The 23,493-nt window shown below is 35.4% G+C and overlaps 3 protein-coding genes across 4 annotated transcripts; all 3 read left to right on the top strand.

The window, feature by feature from the left end:
* The first annotated feature begins 952 nt into the window (after positions 1-952).
* Positions 953-17,002, top strand: LOC120132099 (transcription factor SRM1-like). 2 transcript variants are annotated; one of them, XR_005516973.1, is made up of 4 exons: positions 953-1,338; positions 2,687-3,318; positions 11,280-11,282; positions 16,991-17,002. XR_005516973.1 is itself a non-coding variant. In XM_039148932.1 (2 exons), the coding sequence occupies exons 1-2, from the start codon at positions 953-955 to the stop codon at positions 3,189-3,191; spliced, it is 891 nt and encodes a 296-aa protein (XP_039004863.1). In that variant the 3' UTR covers positions 3,192-3,426. The 2 variants fall into 2 exon arrangements, 1 of the variants encoding a protein (XP_039004863.1); XM_039148932.1 differs by lacking the exons at positions 11,280-11,282; positions 16,991-17,002 and having other exon boundaries at positions 2,687-3,426.
* On the top strand, positions 4,493-5,435 carry LOC120132113 (putative GEM-like protein 8). The gene is made up of 3 exons (XM_039148940.1): positions 4,493-4,719; positions 4,805-4,873; positions 4,954-5,435. Exons 1-3 carry the CDS (start codon positions 4,608-4,610, stop codon positions 5,424-5,426), a joined length of 654 nt encoding a protein of 217 aa, XP_039004871.1. The 5' UTR covers positions 4,493-4,607; the 3' UTR covers positions 5,427-5,435.
* Positions 17,003-22,202: 5,200 nt separating the features above from the next.
* LOC120131927 lies at positions 22,203-23,204 on the top strand. Its single transcript, XM_039148790.1, has one exon. The coding sequence runs from the start codon at positions 22,203-22,205 to the stop codon at positions 23,202-23,204; it is 1,002 nt and encodes a 333-aa protein (XP_039004721.1).
* Positions 23,205-23,493: the final 289 nt, after the last annotated feature.

The following is a 23,493-nucleotide window of genomic DNA, read 5'->3' as shown; positions in this document are numbered from 1 at the left end:
GTTTTCCTTTTGAATTTTATGCACAATATCTGTTTGTTGTTATTTTTCTTTACATGTACTTCAAATGTGTAAACTTTACACCAGAAATGTTCACCAAGAATTTAACTTTTTGAAAACAAAAGAATAAAAGTTTTTAAAAAGGTGATGGTGGAGTAGAATAAAACTTTTTGAACTATCTGTTTCTTATGTTTTGGTTGGTTGAAAGAAACTTCCCTGGTGAGTGTACAATTCGGAAGAAAAAGGTAATCCGTTCAGTTGTCAGAATCTTGGTATTAATTGCGGGTGTTCTTTCAATATATGTCGATTTCTACAGTAAATGTGAACTGCTTTTTAGGTTTTGAATAGTGAGACAGCAAAGAATCTTAGGTTAGGTTTTTTTTTTTGTTTTCTCGTTAGTCCTATTTCTAGACTTGAAATTCTTGAGATTACCAAATTATTGATTACTGGGTAGGAATCTTGAATGAGAATTATAAAGAAAAATCATATATTTCTTCTGAAGAAACCTTTTGAATTGATCTATTTTGGTATCATTAAAAGTTCCTTTTAGGAATTTTGTTTCCTCTGTGTTACTATTCCAAGAAATTCTTTTGCTTATTGTTTAAAGCGTTTTTTCCCGTATAAAACAGTGAAATGAATCTTCAAGCACCTCATAGGTGCAACTTGTACTTTTGAGTGTTTTAATTGATCTTTTTTTCCCTTTTTGGTCTGATTTCAACTTGAGTGGGAGATCGATTTACTGCAAATTTTTAATCGTTTTGGATTTATTGAACACTTAAATATTCATATCCAATATCTTCTTCCCTAAAATTTAAATATTCTATCGGATCTGTTGTTAGTGAAATCCACTACTGAAATAATCCTCGAACCAATCTTAAAAATCCATGATTTTGGATATGCATTAAAAGCTTATTCGGTTCATTCTTCCTGCAAGTGATATTCTAGACAAGCCTAGATGTCTTTGGATGAGCCTGGCAATAGCTCCGAGTGGAGTGGGGAGCAAGATAAGGCATTTGAAAATGCCCTTGCAACTTATCCCGAGGACTGTTCTGACCGGTGGGAGAAAATTGCTGCTGCTGTACCTGGTAAAACTTTGGAAGAGATTAAAGAACATTATGAGATTCTAGTGGATAACGTTAACCGGATTGAATCTGGCTTTATGCCTCTCCCTCTTTATGATTCTGCTGACAGTTCAGTGGGTCATGCTGGTAGTGAAGGAACGGGTAAGAAAGGAAATAGCAATTTAGGGCATAATAACAATGTGTCAAACCATGGGGTTATGAGTTCGAGGTCCGATCAGAAGCGTCGCAAGGGGACTGCTTGGACGGAGGAGGAGCACAGGTGAATTAGTTCTACTCGTTTAGATTTTTTATTTTGATTGACATATGCTCCTTCTCTTTTGCCCTTGGGAACTTTACTACTTAGTTTTCTTCATACTTTATATTTCGTAACAATGTGCATTTATTATATTTTGGATTCGTGCATCCCATCCGTATTTAGAATCTTTATTTGACAAAAATGTTCACAGAAAATGCTTTCCACCTTTTCATCATTTTGTTTGTCGCTTATTGTTAGTTAGGAAGATTAGATCTTGAACGGTTTTCCTACTTCTGTGCGTTATTCTGAAGCTTTTGACGTCTGTTTGTCAGTAGATGGCCAGTAGATGATGAACATATCCTGAAATGATGTGAAGTAATTGAAGTGAAAACCGAATTTCAATGTTACCACGTGGAAGATATATCGTTTTCTATCTTCCACAAAATTATATCCCGAAAGAGAATAATTATGCTATCATTACATCTTACCTGTGTGACACTTGTGGCTGTTATAGGTTAACCGTTTTATCATCTCGCGCGTGCTAAACAACCATATATAGCCTAAATTTTGACTTAAAACCAGTATTTTTGGTTTTATATCTTTTTGCTGGCATATGTCTTTCGTGTTCAACATGCCGTTTTGGTATAACCGTTTTTGGTTTTATTAGTGAAGTGCTTGCCAAAATTTGGTTCTAATATGGAAGACAAGGGACAACTTGAGAAGGTTTATGGTAGAAAATGAACTTTTCACCAGGCTACCGTATAGGAAAAGAATTTATGAAAATAATTATGGCATATAAGATTTATTTCATCCTTCAAGTCACGTAAAATGACGCTCAGGTTATATAGCTACGTAGGCTTTGCTGGGCGATTTGGTTCACATATCACTTGCATTAAGGTGGAAAACCATGCCTTTCCGAGTAAGAACTATTTATGATACATTTCTGATATATATGCCTGTACTCTACTGTGATGATTTCATTTGATGGTTCCTGTGTGAGTTATAGATGCTGTGTTTGTGCTTAAAGTTTAATTGTGCTCTTTCTTGTAATTTAAATGGTGGTGAATTTTGCATGCACTACATATAACCTCATTTGGGGTATAACGTTGCTACCTGATACCGTTGAAGAGGCATGGTGTCTTTTTGTCCCATAACATACAGAACGTATTAATCCGCTTTAATTTGTCTGTAATGCCTGATTCTAACCCATAGGAAATGTTCATAAGCCAGGATAACTCGCACTCAAGAAAGTGCTTATTGTTTTATGAATGATCTTTATTGTTATTCTATGAATTTTGAGATGTATTTTGATATTCATTTGACCGATAAGTTTTCATATTATAATTATAATTATTTTTATCTTGGAAAGCAGATTATTTCTTCTTGGTTTAGAAAAATATGGGAAAGGTGACTGGCGAAGCATATCCCGGAACTATGTGGTCTCAAGAACACCAATACAAGTGGCAAGTCATGCGCAAAAGTATTTCATTCGATTGAACTCAATGAACAAAGACCGGAGGCGATCTAGCATCCACGATATCACCAGTGTTGGAAATGGAGATATTTCAGCACCCCAAGGACCGATCATTGGTCAATCGACTGGTGCTGCTGCTGGAGATTTGTCTGGAAAATCAGCGAAACAAACCCCCCTACATCCTGCTGCACCAGCTGGTTTTGGTGTGTGTGGTGCCTCAACTATAGGGCAACCAATAGGAGGCCCCCTTGTCTCAGCGGTTGGCACGCCATTGAATCTTCTCGGCCCGACCCATATGGCTTATGGAGTGAGAGCTCCTGTACCTGGAGCAGTGGTTCCTGGAACTCCGGTGAACATGGGTCCTGCAACATACCCAATGCCGCATGCATCCTCTCATAGGTAATGTGTTGTTTAGGTGCCAAATGTACAAAAGGACAGAAGATGACTATCTTGTGCAGATATCGGTTAACGGATTTTCCAATTTAGCCTGAATAAGATTTGCTTATTTGCAAGCACAAACAAGTTTGTCTGTCGTTTGCTTAATCTTATTAAGCCATAGGGATAGTGTTTACATGAATGTGTATAGGCAACTCTGGAAAAGGGAACTGTTAAATATTGCAGAAGTAGAAACAGCATTTTGACACCTTTTTCTTTCCTCATCCATTTTCTGATGCACACATCTGCATTAGAATTAGTCAATGCTCAGAAGTTTCATGGAAATTGTGTTTATAAAGAAAAAAAACCCAACCACCCTAACTTATTTTGCTATTATGAGCAGCATATCTGATAAAATTTCAAATCACTTGGTTCTTCAGTTCAGTTAGCAGGTATCAATTACCAAAGTCATACTATGGGTTGGGTATATATTCTTTAAGCTTTGACAAAAATAAGCCATGGATTCCTTTCTTGCTAAGCAAAAGCTTTATTATCTGCAAGCTGATTTCCACCTAAGATAAGCTATGGTTCATTGCCTTTTCAAAAGAGGTTTTCTTCTAGTTATAAATGGGACCGTTGCCTTGGTCATATTAAGAAAGTTTGCTTAATGGTTTCTCATGATCATTTGTTTGAAGGGGGAAATGCATAAAAAAAGGTAAAGAAAATGATCTTAACTGCACTTTTTTTTAAAAAAAAGAAGAAATTACCCTTTTATTGTAAAATGACATGGAATACCAAGAACTACCCTTTTAGATTGAATCAAACTTGAAAGAATTCCCAAGAACATTGGAGAGAGCTGCTAGTGGTGCTCTCTTTAAACTCTGTTTTAAAACAGAAAGATGAAGGGGTGGGTGGAGGTTGTCGCTTTCTAAAATTTTAAAATTATCACATGTTTTAGATATTTTCTATGTTTTTTCTATTAATAATCTGTTTTCAGCCTTTAAAATTTTATAAATTCAGCCCACAACATAAAATCTTGTGCTCCTTCTTGCACATGGCTGACATGACATTTTCAGAAAATGATCCATCGTCAATGACTGCATTATCATATCTTTCTCACCATGCAATTTGCTTCCCAAATCTCATCTTTCCTTTCTTATGTTTGTATTAAAGCAGTTGCAGACATCAGAAAGCTACAATGCCAACTCAGAAAGCTTGAAATCTAGTCATCTTTTCTTTACCTTTAATCTTTTTTGATGCGCAATAGCATGCAAACAAAAAAGTTGGGTACAACACCTCTTTAAATACCATAAGCCAAAAAAATTCATCTATCATCACAAAATCACATCTCTTCCTTGATCATAGAAGCTGAAAGAGAGAAAGATTTCCATCTCATTCTTCAGAAAATGAAGAATCAGATACTTGACAAGTCATTGGAGTTCCAATGAAATCAGCATTGTATCAAATTGAGAGAACGCCAAGACGATACTTACCAGACGCAGCTGGCCAGTACCGTATTCCACCAGCTGCTGAAGGGTCTAACAAATTTATAAAAGGTAGAAGCTCCCTTTTAATCTGTGATGGGTTTAGATATTCATAATGATGATGTTTTTGGTAATGAGAAAGTTTTGGTAATCACAGGCAAAGGAAATTTGATGAAAAAACTTGGGAAGAAAGCTGATACTTTCGCACATGGAGTCAGGGAACATGGTATGAAACACTCTAAACACACATATATATGTATCAAGATCGAAATGAAATGAAAACTAAAGGCATTTTTGAAACTGCAGTGAGATCGGGACCAAAGATCAGTGAAACTCTGAAGAGAAAGTTTAGTTTGGGAGAAAGAATTCTTCAAGTTGGAGGGATGGATAAGATATTCAAACAATTATTTAGTATCAAAGAAGGAGAGATGCTGTTGAAGGCATGCCAATGCTATTTATCAACAACAGCAGGTCCTATAGCTGGTTTACTTTTCATCTCATCTCAAAAGGTTGCCTTTTGCAGTGACAGAGCGATCAAGATCCCGAATGGCGAATTCCTCAGAGTCCATTACAAGGTTTTGATTCCACTTGAGAAAATAAAGGTGCTTAATGAGAGCGAAAACATGAAGAAACCATCACAGAAGTACATGGAGATTGTGACGGTAGATGATTTCGAGTTCTCGTTTATGGGGTTCTTGAATTACCAGAAAGCTTTCAAATACCTTCAGCAAGCAATCTCCCAAAGACTAATGCATGATGTACTACAAGTCACTTTCTAGGTGGCTTACAATTGTAATTTCCACTGTTTCATCATATTATTTTTGTTGGTGAAATCTGGAAAAATCAACAGTTTTACATAATGTCAAAATATTTTCATTCCATTGAAATCCATGAGCAAATATACGAGGCAATCAAACGTTGTCACCGGTGTCGGCTACCCAAAAATTCCATGCACCCACTTTTTTGCCGCCACCCTATGAACCAAAAATTGTCATGTTATTACCAACACTTAATGCCAACATGCCATGAAGTGGGGAATGGTACTAAGTTCCATTGGTATATTCCTTTAAGCTTTCAGAAAAACAAGCCGCGGATTCCTTTTAGGTTAATTAATAGCTTAGCTTTATTTTCCATAGTTTAATGACAAAAATTAGGTAATATTTAATCTGCATGTTCATTTCCACCTCAGATAAGCTACACTTCATTGTCTTTTCAGAAGAGGTTTCTTATGGTCATAGATGGACCATCATCTTGGTCATATTTACAAGTTTCTGAATGATCAAATGGTGAAGAAATAAGACAGGCCAAAGAGAATCACACAAAAATCCTGGGAATTCTTTTAAGTACCTAATTAATTTAGAAACTTCAAACTATTTTTAGCTGTTTACTATCAAATGACACAAATACTATTTGCATTGAACTCCGGACTAAACCTTGTGTTTACGCCATTCTGTTCTCACAACCGGTCTTAAAAAGCACTCTTTGCATGTGCTTTCCTTTTTTATCTTCATCCATTATCTTATTTTGTTATAAAAAAACCCCTTAAAATGATTTGGAATATTGTTGATGGGAAAATAATGTTTGTCAAAGATTTGGACGTCTTGTCCATTTTGATTTAGATAGAAGTCACAGTTAATAATTTGAAAAAGAAGATAAAGATGATAATCTGAAAGAAAAATTGAACAATTGAGAGAATTTAGATTGAGAGAGAAAAGAGAGTCCCCTTTTTATGTTGCATGAGAGTTTATAAGTCTCCTCTTAATATTAGTGTTAGTCTAAGAGTGATGATGACTATTTATAAATTGGGCGAATGTATAGACATGATTATCGTTTAATAAATTTACTTGACGATAGAGTTGACATAAGTCAGATTAAGCATTCCAAGAATCGCAACGATTCCAAGAATCGCAATGCATTTGTTTCTTAAAAATTTTCTCTAAAAAGATAGTATCCGCGCGGACGTGTCGAAGACACGTATTACCACGACCACGACCACGACCCGAGACGAGACGGCGGCGGCGGCGCGCGAGAGTCCCCCTTGTTCTCTTTCACTCAACAAGGAAATGAGAAATCCAAGCCTTAAATACACTTCCCAATAGTGTTTCCAATACTATGTGGGATTGAACATTACCAACAACCTTCACATGTCAACCTATTTTGTGTGCTTAATTTGACTGTGCCATTCACTAAAATTGTTGGAGATTAGTTCATTTGAAGAAGTGTAACTAATAAACCATAAGCCAAGTAAATTGCTTTTATTTGTCGTGAAATGATGTCCCTGCAACCTTTGGTGGAACTTTGGACCTTGTAATAAACTTGAACTATGCTTCCAGTTCCATCCAGTAGAGAATTTAAAATCATAACTTGTAACTTTATCTCCAATATCACAAAGCAACAAAAAATCTACAAGAAATTGATCAGCTATGAGGAGAGTCTTGAATGTAGAATTGTTGTGTATAAATCCACATGTATGCATAACCGAGTAGAAATTATATTTGTATACGGCAACCCACCCTTTTTCACTAAACAAAACAATTTTGGCATACCAAATGAACTAATCTCTCTTATAGTCACACTCAAGCTCTTAGCAAAATAGGTTGACATGTGAAGATTGTTGGTAATGTTCAATCCCACATAGTATTGGAAACACTATTGGGAAGTGTATTTAAGGTTTGAATTTCTCATTTCCTTGTTGAGTGAAAGAGAACAAGGGGGACTCTCGCGCTCCGCCGCCGCCGCCGTCTCGTGGTCGTGGTCGTGGTCGTGGTCGTGGTCGTGGTCGTGGTCGTGGTCGTGGTCGTGGTCGTGGTCGTGGTAATACGTGTCTTCGACACGTCCGCGCGGATACTATCTTTTTAGAGAAAATTCTTAAGAAACAAATGCAATACGAACAGCTCTACTGCTTTTGAGATTTTCTTTTGCCGTTTTGCGATTCTTGGAATCGCGTTGCGATTTTCTCAATCGCATTGCGATTCCTGGAATCGCGTTGCGATTTTCTCAATCGCGTTGCGATTCTTTGAATCGCATTGCGATTCTTGGAAGATCGCGTTGCGATTTTTTTTTGACCGTTGCGATTTTCTTTTCAACATTGCGATTTTCTAAATCGCGTTGCGATTTTTGTTTCGCATTGCGATTTTGTTGGTCATTTTGGCAAATCCAAAAAAAGTTGATTAAAATCGTATATTATAAGACATTTTTGGTCACTGAGGCGATTTTCTCTTTCAAAAAACATAAAACTTTAAAAATTTAATAAATAGATAATTGATAACAGAAATACGGTTTACTAAAAAAAATCTAAAAGAAATACAACAAATATCTAGATTTACTCCTTAAAATTGAAATCCAAACTTGAAAGAGTTCCCAATAACACTGGATAGAGCTAGAAGTATAGCTACTTACCAGGGTCGATTCACGGCAGTGGACGACTGATCTGGAGTTTTTATACCTGAAAGCTTTCTTTCTTCACCAACCGTTATCGATAATGATGATAGACACGCTAAGGGCACCAAACAATTGCGCACGATGAGGGGAACCACGTGGTGTCGGCGATGATAGCCACAATAGTCAGGAAGGCGACAAAACTGAACAAAAATAATGAACCATTAGAGAGATACATATAATTTAAACTTTAAAAATAGGGGAAGAACGAAAGCCAAAATTGAAATTGGTATATGTTGTTCATTGTTAGGTGCATTTGTCATGCTCATGATTTGTGTTGCTCGTTCATGTTTTTCATGACATTGTTTGCCACAACATTTAGATAGACAAATAATTGCTGAGACTTTGCATTTACTTATGATGAGATAATTCTCGATAGCAACCTAATACCGAGAATCTTAGAATTTAAATATAACTTGAGATTGTCTTAATGATTGTTATGATGCTCTAATTATTTACTGAATTTCGTGCCTGGTTTACTTATGAGTATTTTGGAGAATATTTAGTTATTGTATTTTTTAAAAATAAAACAAATACAAAAAAATTTGTTTAAGTTCTGTGTGAACTGCTAGAGGTGCCCAACTGGCTCTAGCCGAATAAATTATTCACAACAAGCTTTTAGCTCTAGGACACTCCGCTGCTAAGGCAAGTTTGGTACGTTTAGTTAATACTAAGTAGAAAAGATAGTCTCGAATAGTATGACTGAATGAAAATTATCACGAGATGACTCTACCTAAAAGGTTAGGGGGTTCGTTGTCGACAACATCTTACTACTCATGTATTAGCATGTAGTTGTGATGAGTTGAAGCTCTAGTTAAGCAAAATAGTAATTGTTGTGACATTTTTTGCTTTATTATCACTTTGATAATTATGATATTCTCTGCAAATACATATGTGGTGAACTATCACGACTAAGAGCACACACATGCACAAGATTATAAGTTGATTTCTTTTTGTCTTGAGATTCGAAGGTGATTGGTATAAAATTGCTAAAGTTCTGAGGTGACAGGTGCAAGACAAGTGTAAGGGTTATGTTGACTAATTGATGAGGGTAAGTTGTTATCAAGCATTTATCATAGGGCGCGAACTTGTGGGCAAGGCTGGCCTACATCAGACTACCCGTGGGGCCGCGACCAGCACGAGGTAGGCTGCTCCCACTGTGGGGGCCGAGATTAACACCCATTAGGGCACAAAAGACGCAACCCAGGCGGCTCAAAAGGACCACGCTGAGACCAAGGCGGACATCGTGCCTCAAAGGTCAAGACACGCCCACCCCAAACTACCTACAAGCAAGACCTACACATGTCTAGCACCGCCCAGGGCCGAGGCTGTCGCACACCAATGGTCGCTTAGGGCCGAGGTCACCGCACACCAAGGGTCATCTAGGGTCGAGGCCGACACATGTCAAGGGCTCTAACCAGCACACAACGGGTTGCACTAAGGGCTGGGGCCAACGCACATCGGGTGTGTGCCTAGAACCGAGATGAGAGCACAAAGGGGGCCACTGAGGGGCGAGGGTAGCGCACATTGGGGCAAACAGGGCTGAGGCCTGCGCACATTGCGAGTGCATTGAAGGCCAATGCCAGTACCAACTTAAAGCCTATCCACCTAGCAAAGTCGACTATTACTTGGAAAAATAAGAAAAGTAGCATAGTCCTTGAATGTAACAAGTTCTACTTAGAGTTTTACTTGTAGTTAAACTAGGAGTAATCATTTAATGTAAGGAGACTTCACTATAAAAGGAGGCCTCCCCACCTCCATTGGATATAGATAGTTTTTGTATGAATAAACCCAGGCATCTATGCCAAAAATTTCCTCTACATACTCTTACTTACGTTTCTCAATGTTTTCCCATCGTACTTATCGCCATAACAACATTAATCGAGAAGTTTAGGCTAACTTAGAAGTCGAGTGATCGAGCAAGGCATTTAAGGGATACACAGACCAGCTAGCTAGCAATTTAGCCTCGTGACGAGTGGTACCAGATCAAGGTTCGTCGTTGGATGAGATGGCTTCATAACGCAACGAAGCAATTGGATAAGAGTGAGTAGTTTTTCTCATATCGTTCCAAGGTAAGATCGCTAAACTTGAAGACTCCGTAAGGGAGGATAAGGAGGTGTTGGATCAATTGGAAACCATCAACCTAGAAAAGCTAGGGTCCCTAGATCTCGAGAAGCTTAAAGCCTTGGAGAATATTCAAGAGGATGTGCAGGGTGCACTCAATGGATTAGATGTGAAGAGTTCCAAACAAGATTATACCTTGGAAGCTGTAATCCTAGCATTAACATAAGAGGTTGAAGAACTTAAAAACCAGGGTTTCAGAACCGATGTCAATAACCTGAAGAAATAGATCAAGCAACTTTAGACTGAGATAGCCTTGTACAAGGCTGTCATGGCTGGTAGCATGCTAACCAGCGCCCCAAAGGCCGGGACGAAGTCCCTAAACCAGAAAAGTTTAAAGGGACTAGGTCAGCCAAAGACGTTGAAAATTTTATGTGGAACATAGATCAATACTTCCGAGTAATGAGCATCGATAACATTATTGAAAGGTAAACATTGCTTCTGTTTACTTAACTGATCTAGCATTTTTATGGTGGCGATGTAAGTGCATTGAGATGAAACAAGATTGCACCACCATTGGAACCTGGACAGAGTTCTAAGGTGAATTCAAGGAACAATTTTACCCTTATTAAAGTAAGAACGAGGCACGATCAAAACTAAGGTGCCTTAGACAAGAAGACTCACTAAGGGAACATGTTTGTCAATTCATCGAGCTAAGCCTTCAAGTGCATAGCCTAACCAAAGAAGATGGGTTCTTCACTTTCATGGACGGATTAAAGCCATGGGCCAAAAATGAGTTGGAAAGAAGGGGTGTCAAAGAGTTGTCTAAAGCCTTGATAACCACTGAATCACTCATCGAACTTGGTATTAAGAACACAAAGCCACCCAAATCGAAAGCCGAGAGTCCTAGTAAGAGAAACCAAGATGAATGCCAAGAATAAAGCCTATCAAGTGACGATGAGGAGCCTACAAAAGGCAGATCCTATCGACGCAATAAATCAAAAGAGAAGGGGGGTTATCCAATCGATCCACTGCTTCAATTGCCATGAGATAGGACACTTCACAAGTGATTTCCCTCAAACTAAAAAAACTCTTAGTCGTTACCAAAAAAGACGACGATTCAGAGGAAGAAGTATGTAAACTTAGTTCAATTACAAGTGTTAAGCCAAGGTTAAGTTCCAAGCGACGAAAGGATCACCGATGGAGGGGACCACAAAGGGTACAAAATTAACCACTCAATGTAAAACAAAATAAAAACCGGAAGCGAGGATTAATGTACGTGAACTTCAACCTTACTGGATAATCAGTAGTTACCCTCGTGGATACTGGGGCAACCAATTTATTCATATCAAAAAGGGTCACCGATGATCTTGGGCTCAAAATTGAATCATCAAAGAAAGCAATCAAGACCGTCAACACTAAAGAAGTTCCAATTGTTGGAATGACATGGAAGTTAGAATTGAATATTGGATGATGGAAGGAAAACGTAGACCTCATGATAATCCCTATGGATGACTTTTATTTTGTCATCGGGTTGAACTTCCTTATCCAGATCAAAGCCTCTATCATTCCCTATGTCAATATCATGAGCATTGTGGATTTCCGATGGCAAGGTAGTGTCCCGTTGATACAAGGTAATCAAGAAGCGACCAAGACCTTAACAATCATTAAATATGTCAAGAATTCCCTAAAGAAGGTAAACACCACCTTGGATACTACTTTTGAAGCCACAAGCAAAGCGACAAAGCAAACCAAAGCAAACCTAGCGATGAGGGTGTCACTAGAACAGGTGGGGGAGAATGTCATGGGCCGCGAACAGGTTGGGGCCAACGCATATCGGGTGAATGCCTAGAACTGAGACGAGAGCACAAAGGGGGCCGCTTAGGGGCGAAAACAATGTATATTGGGGGCACATAGGGTCGAGGCCTGCGCACATTGTGGGTGCCTTGAGGGCCGAGGTCAATATCGACTTAGGGCCTGTCCACCTAGCAAGGCCGACCATTAGTTGGAAAAAAATAAGAAGAATAGGCTCAAATATTAGAGTTTTGAACTAAAATAATTGTTTTACTTGTAGTTAAACTAGGAGTAGTCATTGAATGTAAGGGGACTTCACAATAGAAGGAGGTTTTCCCACCTCCACTGGATATAAAGAGTTTTTGTGTGAATAAACTTATGCATCTGTGCCAAAAATTTCTTCCACATACGTTTGCTTACGTTTCTCAATGTTTTCCCATTGTACTTATCGCCATAACAACATTAATCATGGAGTTTAGACTGACTTAAAAGTCAAACGACCAAGCAAGACATCTAAGGGCTACAAGGACCAGCTAGCTGACAGTCTAGCCCCATGACACATTCCTTGAGGACAAGCAAACACTTAGGTTTGGGGGTGTGATAACTCTCCAAAAGATTTATTATTTAAAGCCTTTTTAGTTAGGTTAAGCATGTAATTTAGCATTCTTAGAAACATATTTAGACTTATTTTAGCATATTTTACATCGTTTTCATATTAGGAGTGAATTGTTAATACTTGGGATGATTGTAATATTTTTGCTACAAATTGAAATACTGATGTTGTGACATTGTTAATGTTGTAGGTGTTGTTGTGCACTGATGTTGGACTGGATTGCCGAGATGATTCTGTAGCATCTGCTGAGTCACAACCGGTTGGAGAAATTTTATGAATTGATAAAGGTACCGGGAAAAAAGGTTGGAATTTAAATTCAAGAAGGAGTTTTTAGAGAAAAAAAAGGAATTTTTCTATTGGTGGAAAGTTTGACTTTGATAGACTATAAATATATTATTTTCTACACACTTTATTCATCATTGGAAACCTACATTTTCATAGATGTCTTTTCTTTTTCTCTCCTACTGTTGCCATGGTAGCCTAGAAAACCTTGGGAAAATAGCACTTGGACGTGAATTATGTTACAACCGTGAGAGCGGTGGCCGACGATCTATTAGGAGTCATCTTAGCGATTTAGATCGAACTTGCGAAATAGGGTTTTTCTTGTTACAATGATTTGTTTTTATTTTATGTTGAGATGTTAAACTTTATTTTTTTTATTTTGAATATATTTTATGAATTTTATGTTTATTCACTTTGCCTTAGTATTATTGATTGATGTTTCTTGAGTTTAATAGTGTGTTCATATATAGTAGGAGTAACATATCATGTCACTTGATTGAACGAGACTATAAACTCACGACCATTCTATCATAAGATGATATGAGATATCATACATTATTTGTTTGTAATAGTCTATTCAAGATATCAAGAAACATTAGATGAACTATACAAGTGTGACTATTTCATGACTTGTGTTCGATCTAGATATAAATGATAAAAGGATGTAATACATAAAAGGAAGTTAATCACGAATAGGTTATATTGAACCTTGATTTCTTGTTACTTAGGTGACAATGATACATTGCTAGATGTCACTCATTGTTTGTAATATTAGAATTGTTTTAATATTTATTACTAATGTTACAAAAACCAAAAAGGTCACACCCTATAAGTGAAACGAGTAAATATCAAACGAATTATATATGGGCAAATTTGTTGCACTAATATATATATTTTTGGTATATCTATAGGGGATTTTAATTATACCAAAAATATTATAATTATTGTAATTATAATATCGAATAAATAGTAAAAAGAAAATAATTATTGTGATTATAAATCTTTTAATATGTATTTATAGAATATAATTCAGATTAAAGTGTGAAGCCAAAATTAGGGTTAGTGAGACTATAAAAAAGGCATAAAGGTTTAGCAGCAGTTTTCTCATGTCTACTGTGAAATTCTCTAAATAGTTTAGAAAAATAAAATATTGTTTGCAATCAGGTTAATTAAGTAGAGGCCGAAGACGTTATCGTTGCAACTTTGGATTATGAATATCGTGATCGTGTCTCTATTTACTGCATCCTCAACCCAATATCCCCAACCTAGAAGAATTAAGGTATTTTTTGCATTCTTCCTCATGGATTTGATTAATCATAATTGGATGGTTAAGATCGTCGGAAAATTTTCTTTGCATCATGGGGTGTATTGGCGGTCATACAATTCTTTATCTTAAAATCCAGTCTTTCGTCGAAGTCGTTTAAAATTCATACAAGAGACATCTAGCGGACCATGAGCCACTTGGAAGGCAAGTATTGCAACGTCTCAAATCTCCTTCAGATCTTCATCCAAACATGCGGAGACTACTACCGTAAGTTCAACAGTAGCCTCATTAACTTTTTCGTTCATTTTCTCGTATGCATAGACTTCAACTGCTCCATCTCAGCCCTTAAGTTTTCTAAGACATTTGAATATTCAGACTCCAAGGACGAAAAACGAAGTGTATTACAATCCATGAGGTGCAACGAAGACATAATATCAATAGGTAGCACCCCGAACATCCTCCTCGAAGCAGACTTCGAGTGAAACTGACTGCTCGCACCATCGAGGGCTCTCTAAGGATAAAATTCAGAAAGTTCCTCAAGATGTTTCCTCTTCTAGGGAGAAACAAATTCTTTTTATAAAATGCATGCCAACTCAACATCCACACAATTATAGCTATATATTGTTATGCTCACTTTATAACCTTCCCTTACATGGGGGCAAGCGTTACTACCTGCAAACCTACACCCGTGCAAACCCCTGTATACACGAACTACTACTTACGTAAACCCCTAGCAATGTGGAGCGCACCTCGCAAACGTCCAACAAACACATTTTGGTCACCTACAATCCCGTGGGAACATCTCGGGGACGGTCACCAATAACCACGTGTTGACATATTTGGTCTTATTTGATGACTAATTAGGTTATATCACCACCTCTTAGAATGTCCAATCAACACCAATACCACGATAACTCTCAATTGACACTTGTCCGGAGCATTATAAAGAGTAATACAAAACTGAGAGCATATATATATATAATTTTTTTATTTAAAAAGTTTATTTGGTTTTTGAGTTTTGAGTTTCTAAACTTGATAACTCAAACTAACTATGAAAATTGAATTAACTAATTAAGTAATTTCAAATAATAAATTAAATCGATTTAATTTAGTAATTTAATTTTTTATCGATCCTATTTTTTTTTTAAAGAAATAGATCTTACCCTTGCTTTTCGATATATATCGCCATCTAGTATATTTATGATTTTCCTTCATATGTACCGAGTTAAATAGAATCAGGGGTGTGTAAAAAAAATCAAAACCCGACCGATCCAATTCATTAATCCGATTAAAAATTAGAAAATCTAATTTGTTTTTTAATTTTCAAATAGTTCAAATCGATTATCCGAAAAATTTTAGATAATCGAATCGAATTCGTATCGACTAAAATTTAATCTCGAATTATTCGATTATCCAATAAAAATTGGCCCTTTAAAAATTTACCCAGACCCAATAATTCTAGCCAACCAGAACGTCCCTAACTTAAAAATTAAAGGATAAACTATACCAGAGATCACCTAATTATAACCCTTTTCATTTTGACCACTATTTTTGAATTTTTGTCAATCACTATTACTTATATATTTTATTAATTTGATTTTAATTTTAATAAATTAAAATAAATTTAATCTTTTAATCAGATTGTGTCACGTCTCATTAATGTCAAATGTCATGACATGTGTCGTCACCTGATTGGAGAATTTAATTTATTTTAATTTCATATATTTTTTTAATTAAAGGCATTGAAAGAGGATAGGAGGATTCAAATGTGGGTGGCATGCGTGGCAAGGGAGAGCATCAACCACTAGGCCAAGTTAATTTTTTTTTGGTTTTAAATAGATTACATATTGTATATATCTTGCTTCTTAGTATATAAAATTCTTAATATTAAATATTTCTTAACTTAAAATCACATCTTAACATTAAAAAATATATTTTATTTTTTCTTAACTTATTGAATATATTTTATTCATGTCATTAAAAAATATGTTTTATTTTTTCTTAATTTTAAAATATTATAAGAATAAAATCTAAATATTTAAGTTCTTTTTCTTAATTTAAATATTTTAATATTTTAATAATTTATAAGTTAAGATAAGATTATTTTTTAGTTAAGATAAGAATAACATATATTCAATAGGTTAAGAAAAAATAAAATATTTTTTTTAATGTTAAGATGTGATTTTAAGTAGATATATTTAATATTAATAATTTAAGATTATACTAAGAAACAAGATATATACAATATGTAGTCTATATAAAATTAGAAAAATAGCTTGTTTCAGTGGTTGATGCTCTACTTTGCTACCCACACCACCCAAGTTTGAATCCCCTTGCCCTCTTTCAACACCTTTAATTTTTATTCACCCAGAGGGTGACACGTGTCACCTTTTGACCAGAGAAAATTAAATATATTAAATTTAAAATAAATTAAATCCACCAATCGGGTGCTGACATATTTCATGATATTTGACATTAGTGACACATGACACGATCTGATTAGAAGATTAAATTTATTTTAATTTTTTAAAATTAAGACCAAATTGATAGAGTATATAAGTAATAGTGACCAAATATATATTTATGCCAATTTTTTTAACTACCACGTCAACACCTCCGTTAAATGTTAATGACAAGTGGACTGATTCAATGCATTTAAATAATTAAGTGACCTGATAGGAAAAAAAATAAAAAATGGTGGTCAAAATGAAAAGAGGCTATAGTTAGGTGTCTTTGATATAGTTTACCCAAAAAATTAAAATGCCCAACGCCCCATCCACTACTCCGTCAGCCTGAAAACTAAAATGCCCAAAGTCCCAGCCAGTGCCACTAGCCAGCCAGCTTTCAACCTCACCTTCATGCTTGCGAATTAAATAATTGAATCCAGTAAGTTCTTTGTTCTTCCTTTTAAATATTTTCTTTTTAAGCTTTGAAATCACACATTAAGAATTTGTTTTGACTTTGTTCAAGCATATTTTGATAAATATAATATACTAGAGTATATAATATATTATATAAAATTATAAAAATGTTAAATTGAAATTTAAAATTTAATTTTTTATATTAATACTTATATTCGAATTCGGACATCCGAATATTTGATAAATTTTGAATATCCGAAAATTTAAATATCTAATTTTTCAGAGCAGATACATATTATGATTTTAATTATCCAAAATTTTGAATCGGATAATGTCTGGTATCCAAAAAATGTACACACAAACAAATTTTAGGGAACAAGTGATACATAAAGTTTCATATATTTAATCTAAAATTAAATTTAAATTAAAAAAACTCATTTTTAACCATTACTATTTAAAAAAATTATATATGAATGTAAATCACTATAAAAATATGGAAGTGTAAAAGAAATCGAGAAGTTTAGGAAATATTCATGTCCCTGTTGGGCCAGTGACAGTACGACCTTTGGGTGAGTTGGAAAGTTATTTTCGTGTCCATGTATTTTTGAGTTTGATTATTGGTACTGAAAAAATAAAATTGATATTGTTCATCAATCAATTAGAAATAAGAGTTTTTTTTAGGAAGATGAGTATCGATAATCATTCAAAGAGTATTGATACTGTAAGTGAGGTTTCGATACTAAATAGTATTGATACCGGGCACACTTAGTAGATTCCAATAAATCATTTCGATATCGATACTCATGAGAGTACCGATACTAAGGGTTGAGTACTAATACTCCCAATTGAAGTATTAATACTGATATATTTTTTAAAACATCGAATCCATTTTTGATTTGCCTTTTTTGAGTTAGATAGAGTCATAGTTAATAATTTGAAAAAAAAAGATAAAGATGATACTTCGAAAAAATGAAGAATTGAAAGAATTTAGATTCAGAGAGAAAAGAGAGAGTCCTCTTTTTACATTGCATGAGGGTTTATATGTCTTCTTTTAATATTGGCGAGAGTCTAAAAATGATGATGATTATTTATAATTTTGAGAGGATGTAAAGACATGATTATAATTTAATAAATTTAGTTGATGATAGAGTTAACATTGGTCAGATTAAAGGATTGTAGCGCTTCAAAGAACATAAAACTTAAAAATTTTAATAAATATATAATTGTTATCAGATACAATTTACTAAAAAGAATTTAAAAGAATACAACAAATATCTAGATTTACTCCTTAAAATTAAAACCCAAACTTGAAAGAGTTCCCAATAACACTGGATAGAGCTAGAAGTGGAGCTACTTATAACCTGTCTTTTTTATAAAAAAAAGAAAGAAAGAAAGATGATAGTTGATCTCACATGGCTGACATAACAATTCCCAAAAATGCTCCATCATCAGACTGCATTAACCTGTTTTTTCCAGAATGCAATTTGTTGCCCATATCTCATCTTCCCTTTCTTATGTTTGTTTTAAAGCATCGGCAGACATCAGCAACCTACAATGCCAACTCAGAAAGCTTGAAATCTAGTCTTCATCTTTTCTTTAAATCTCATTTTTTACAACCCTATGCTCTACCTTTAACCTTTTTGATGCTCGATAGCAATAGCATGCATACAAAAAAGTTAGATTCAACCACCATATCTATCCCCCTTTAGATACCATTTCCCAAATCCAAAGGTTCATCAATCATCACCAAAAAAACAATCTCTTCCTTGACCATAGAAGCTTAAAGAGAAAATATTTCATTCTTCAAAAAGAAAAACAAAATATGAAGAACCAGATACTTGAACCATGCAAGTCATTGGAGTTCCCATTAACAAGGCTGATACTTTCGTACATGGAGTCCGATAACATGGTATGATACACTATAAAGACTGTATGTATGAATAAGAAAACTGAAGTTACCTTTTGCAGTGACAGATCAATCAAAATCCCATCTCCTGATGGAGAATTCCCCAGACTCCATTACAAGGTTTTGCTTCCACTTGAGAAAACAAAGGGAGTTAATGAGAGCGAAAACGTGAAGAAACCATCACAGAAGTACATGGAGATTGTGACCGTAGATGATTTCGAGTTCTGCTTTATGGGGTTCTTAAATTACCAGAAAGCTTTCAAACGCCTTCAGCAAGCAATCTCCCAAAGATTCCTATATGATGTACTGCAAGTCACTTTCTGGGTGACTTACAAATGTGTTATCTTCTTGTTCATCAGATTGTTTTTGTTGATGAAATGTGGAGAAGACAGTCGGTTTTACAAATAAAAAAATGATTTTCATTATTTTGAACTCCATGGGCGAAGAGTACATTAGTTGTTAGGAATTAGGATTACATTAGTTAAGATTACGGATTACCTACTACTTCACTCATTTTCTTTGTATAAATTCTTGGCTAATGGCCACATCAAATATGTGAAATACATTTCTCACTAATTTCTGTACATCAGGAGTCACCCAAAGCCAACTGACTACACCATCTCTTTCTCAAACCTCTCATTTTCTATTACCAAAATTTATATGGATGCTTTTAACGTTGGTATGTTTCTCGGAATTAGCTCACCTCTCAATTTTACCTTTCAGATATTACTCGATTATAGGCTTTGAACTTAACATCCGGAGGATCAATTGTTCTCGCTCTTGTACTTTTTTATATCTCTTATTTATTTTCATGACATGGTATTGTACTATTAATCATGTATTTACGTGTTATTTCAAATACATATGATATAACTAATATTTTATGTACATGATATTTATATTTTTTAATAATATAAATCTATATTATATATTTTACTTCGAAGATTTTGGATATTGTTTTATTTTATTGATAAATAAATATTTCTTGATTAATTTATGTATACAAATCATGTATATATATATTTCTAAAGTATTTATAGGATAAGTATGTGATTGACGAGATTTAATCATAATTTCTATGTTAGGAAGTTACATATATAACGTCCCAAATTTCGGGTTAATAACTTTAGGTTAAACTGTGAAGAGCTAGAGTGGCCCGTTAACCTTATAGGAAAGCTTGACCTCAAGTAGTGTAAGTTTGGCTTGGGCTGAGCTTAAGTTGTCGTAAAAAGGACACCTTTTTAATGAGACTTAGGGGATTCATTTTTTTTGACTCGGTTTTTCTTAAGGTTATTGTCTATACTATAACTCAGGACATTAATCTTGGTTAATATATTTCGTCGACACTCTTTTCCCCTTGTAGGTCTTAGAAGGGGCTTTTAGTCAGGATGTTTTCTTCAAAAAAAAAAAAAAAAACTAAGGGGACCGAAGCAACAATTTGCTCATCAACTTTCTCAAAAGCTTTCCCTTAATAAGGGATTATGTTAACGTGGAATAGCTTGATATCTCTTGTCAACGTGGAATAGCTTGATATCTCTTTCTCTTCACCCTTGTCTTCTTCCTCGTTCAAAAAAACTCTCCTTTATCTTCTATTGTATCTTAAGAAAAGTAACAGCATGGTTATCTAGCAAGTTTGGTCTAAGATTCTAAAGGTAAGAATAATAACTTTCTCTTCTCAAGCTTCATTTTAAGTCCTCCTTTGCAAGATTTGGCTATAGTGTCCAAATATGGATTTTAGTGGGGGTTTAGGAACCTAAGCATAATCATCTCATTTTTGAGAGATTTAAGCCCAAAAAAAATGTTCTAAACTTTTTTCTAAGCTTCCCAACAACATTAGTAATCCTTATGATTGATTTTTGTCTAGTGAGAGAAGTTGGAGAAAGCTTCAAGGTTAAGGGAAATGAAAAACTAGCACTTGGTTAAATTTTTGATGTTTCCAGTAGTTTAGAAATTCAAGATAACTCACTTCTAATTCAAATCTACCACATGTAGGACATTAGATGTATTTTGATAGGTTGCATAAGTTATGAAGCAAGTTCATGGTAGATTCGGCATTTGACATTTTTCAGCTTGTTTATTGACCTATTATGACCCCTCTAAATGTACATAAAACTTTAAACATGTTTAGGAACCTTAGTAGGACCTTTGGGTGAGTTAGAGAGTCATTTTTGTGCCCAAACAAGGTATTTTTGGGTTCGAGTGTTGGTTTTGGAAGAACGATACTAATATTATTCATCAACTAGCTTAAAATAACAGTTTTTTAGGAATGCGAGTATCAATACTCATCCAAAAAGTATCAATACTGTGGTGGGGTTTCGATACTCACAAGGTAGTATCTATACCTGACACACTTAGCGGATTCCAGTAGGCCATTTTGGTATCTGTACTCATGGGAGTATTGGTACTTAGGGGCACAAAAACGAAATATTTGTCTCAAGTTTTTTTTAAAAAATTTGATTGGATTTTAAATTATTAGTCAATTGGAGACATCTATTTGAAATAATAATTTGAAAATTATGGAAACAATGTAATAATTTTGTTTCTAATACACAAGTTTGGTCATCAATGGAAATCATTCACTCGATTCAAGCTTGGACTCAAATTATTAAGATCAACCTTGGTGAAAACCATCGAAGCAGCCTTCAACAAAGCACAAGACAACGTTGGTGCCCCCAAAAGCTGGAACTATCAAGCTGAATACCAACGGTGTTGCAAACATGCAAACCAAGGATGCTACAGGGGGGGGGAATCCTCAGAGACAATATTGGTCTTTGATTAGCTGGGTTTTATCATAATAATGGCGGTGCTCAGCTTCTTAGGCCGAGTTATGGGCATTGATGGATGGTCTGGAGTAAGCATGGAACCGAGGCATCCGAGACCTGATAGTAGAGACTGACAATAAAGAAGCAGTGGATATCATAAACACTGGCCCGTACCTACACGAGATCTCAACTCTCAGGAGGATCCCAAGAACCTTTTTCCTTGTTCCTCGATTTCCCTAATTCAATAAAAGTTTTTAAAAAAAAAGAAAGAAAGAAAACAAAGACATAACAAAATTGAACAAAATAACAAGAAAAAAAAGAGATTTTCCTTCGGTCAAAAGTTTTATTTTATTGGTCAAATTTTTTAGGTTACAAATGCCTCCCCTCATTACAAATAAGAGTGCGTAGCTCCCAAAAACCCTAAAAGCAAAAAAAATTATCTTTTTTCATTAATGCTAAATACACTAATTAAAAAAATAAAAAATCTACCATAATAAAAAATCTTAAATTACCATAAATAAATAAAAGAAATTTAAAAGTTGAATTTAATTACAAATACTCAAATAGACATAAAATGGGGCATGTAAGCGGCACTGCGTCAACTCAATCGTCGGAAAAAGCTTCAGGAAAGGTAGATAAGATCCAAACTCTGTTTGTGCAGAACATTCCTCCTAGGTATCATTGGAGTGGACTGAGACAATTATTCGGTAGGCATGGAGATGTTGTCAGCTCTTACATAGCTAGGAAGAATGACAGATTGGGGAAGCGATTTGGTTTTGTTAGATTCTCAAAAAAAGAAGATACAGAGAGAGCGATGCAAAGACTCAATGGATTTTGGTTGTTCGGATATCGACTTTCAGTGAAGGAAGCAAGGTATAGAGCAAAAAATTCAAGCGGAGACTTGAATAGTCCTGCCAATTCCAATACAGTCATAAGGGTACCTAACGATAAAAGTATTGCGGAAGAAGTTTCTGAGACACTGACAAGAAGGAGGAGCAGGTCCATACAAGGAGTTATTGATGATGAGGTTGTTCGAAAGTTGCAGAAATGCCTCGTAGGTACTATGGCAACGGTATGTTCTTCGACTCAGGTGGTTGACAGATTACGTGTAGGGGGCTTGGGAGAGGTTAGGATTAAGTTTATGGGAGGAAGAGATTTCCTTTTAGAATTCGTGGACGAAGAGCTTTATACGTTTATGAAAGAGCATAATTGGTCATTCTTACGGGAAGTTTTCCTGGAAGTTAATCCTTGGACAGAATCATACAGAGCGTCTGAAAGGGTAACCTGGATCAAATTAATAGGTGTGCCATTACACTGTTGGAACCATAACACGTTCAAAAGGATTTCTGAGCTATGGGGGGAATGTTTGGCGATGGGAGAAAATGCTCTTCAGGAATCGGGTTGTGAGGAGATGACTATCTTGATAGCAACTAGAAGAAAGGAATTGATTGATGAGGTGGTTGATTTGGAGGCAGGAAGGGATGTTTTTAAAATAAGAGTTGTGGAACAGACTACTAGTAGAGGTGATACGTGCAGTCACAAGAAAAAAAGCAAAAGTCAATTTAGTCACCGATGATTCGAGTGCGTCGGCAGTAAGGAGTATGGAGTCAACGGAGGAGGAGAAGGCAGAGAGTTGGCATGAGGAAGATGATAGTTATTTAATGTGCATGGGGAACATTCCAAGAGGCGGCTGTATGTCAGGGAGGGAAGAAGTAGAGAGAAAAATAGGGGAGGATGCAATTGTGGGTCAGAGGGTCAATGATGTTTGTTTTGTGAAATCTCAAAAGCAATACGAGGTGGAGGAGGGAAATGAGGTGGAGGTGGCAGAAGATGATTGCAGATTACTAGTTAAGGTGGTGGACAAT

Source organism: Hibiscus syriacus, unplaced genomic scaffold, assembly GCF_006381635.1.
Source record: "Hibiscus syriacus cultivar Baekdansim isolate YM2019G1 unplaced genomic scaffold, ASM638163v2 tig00001713_pilon, whole genome shotgun sequence".
Taxonomy (NCBI): Eukaryota; Viridiplantae; Streptophyta; class Magnoliopsida; order Malvales; family Malvaceae; genus Hibiscus; species Hibiscus syriacus.
The sequence above is the reverse complement of the archived record's forward strand: the minus strand, read 5'-3'. Positions and strand labels throughout refer to the sequence as shown.

What these genes read in the sequence shown, in the direction of transcription:
- LOC120132113 (XM_039148940.1), top strand. Translation starts at nt 4,608, where the DNA reads ATGAAATCAGCATTGTATCAAATTGAGAGAACGCCAAGACGATACTTA. An exon ending in GTCTAACAAATTTATAAAAG is followed by an intron (nt 4,720 to 4,804) that starts GTAGAAGCTCCC and finishes TGGTAATCACAG; the next exon opens with GCAAAGGAAATTTGATGAAA. An exon ending in ACATGGAGTCAGGGAACATG is followed by an intron (nt 4,874 to 4,953) that starts GTATGAAACACT and finishes TTGAAACTGCAG; the next exon opens with TGAGATCGGGACCAAAGATC.
- LOC120131927 (XM_039148790.1), top strand. Translation starts at nt 22,203, where the DNA reads ATGGGGCATGTAAGCGGCACTGCGTCAACTCAATCGTCGGAAAAAGCT.
- LOC120132099 (XM_039148932.1), top strand. Translation starts at nt 953, where the DNA reads ATGTCTTTGGATGAGCCTGGCAATAGCTCCGAGTGGAGTGGGGAGCAA. An exon ending in TGGACGGAGGAGGAGCACAG is followed by an intron (nt 1,339 to 2,686) that starts GTGAATTAGTTC and finishes CTTGGAAAGCAG; the next exon opens with ATTATTTCTTCTTGGTTTAG.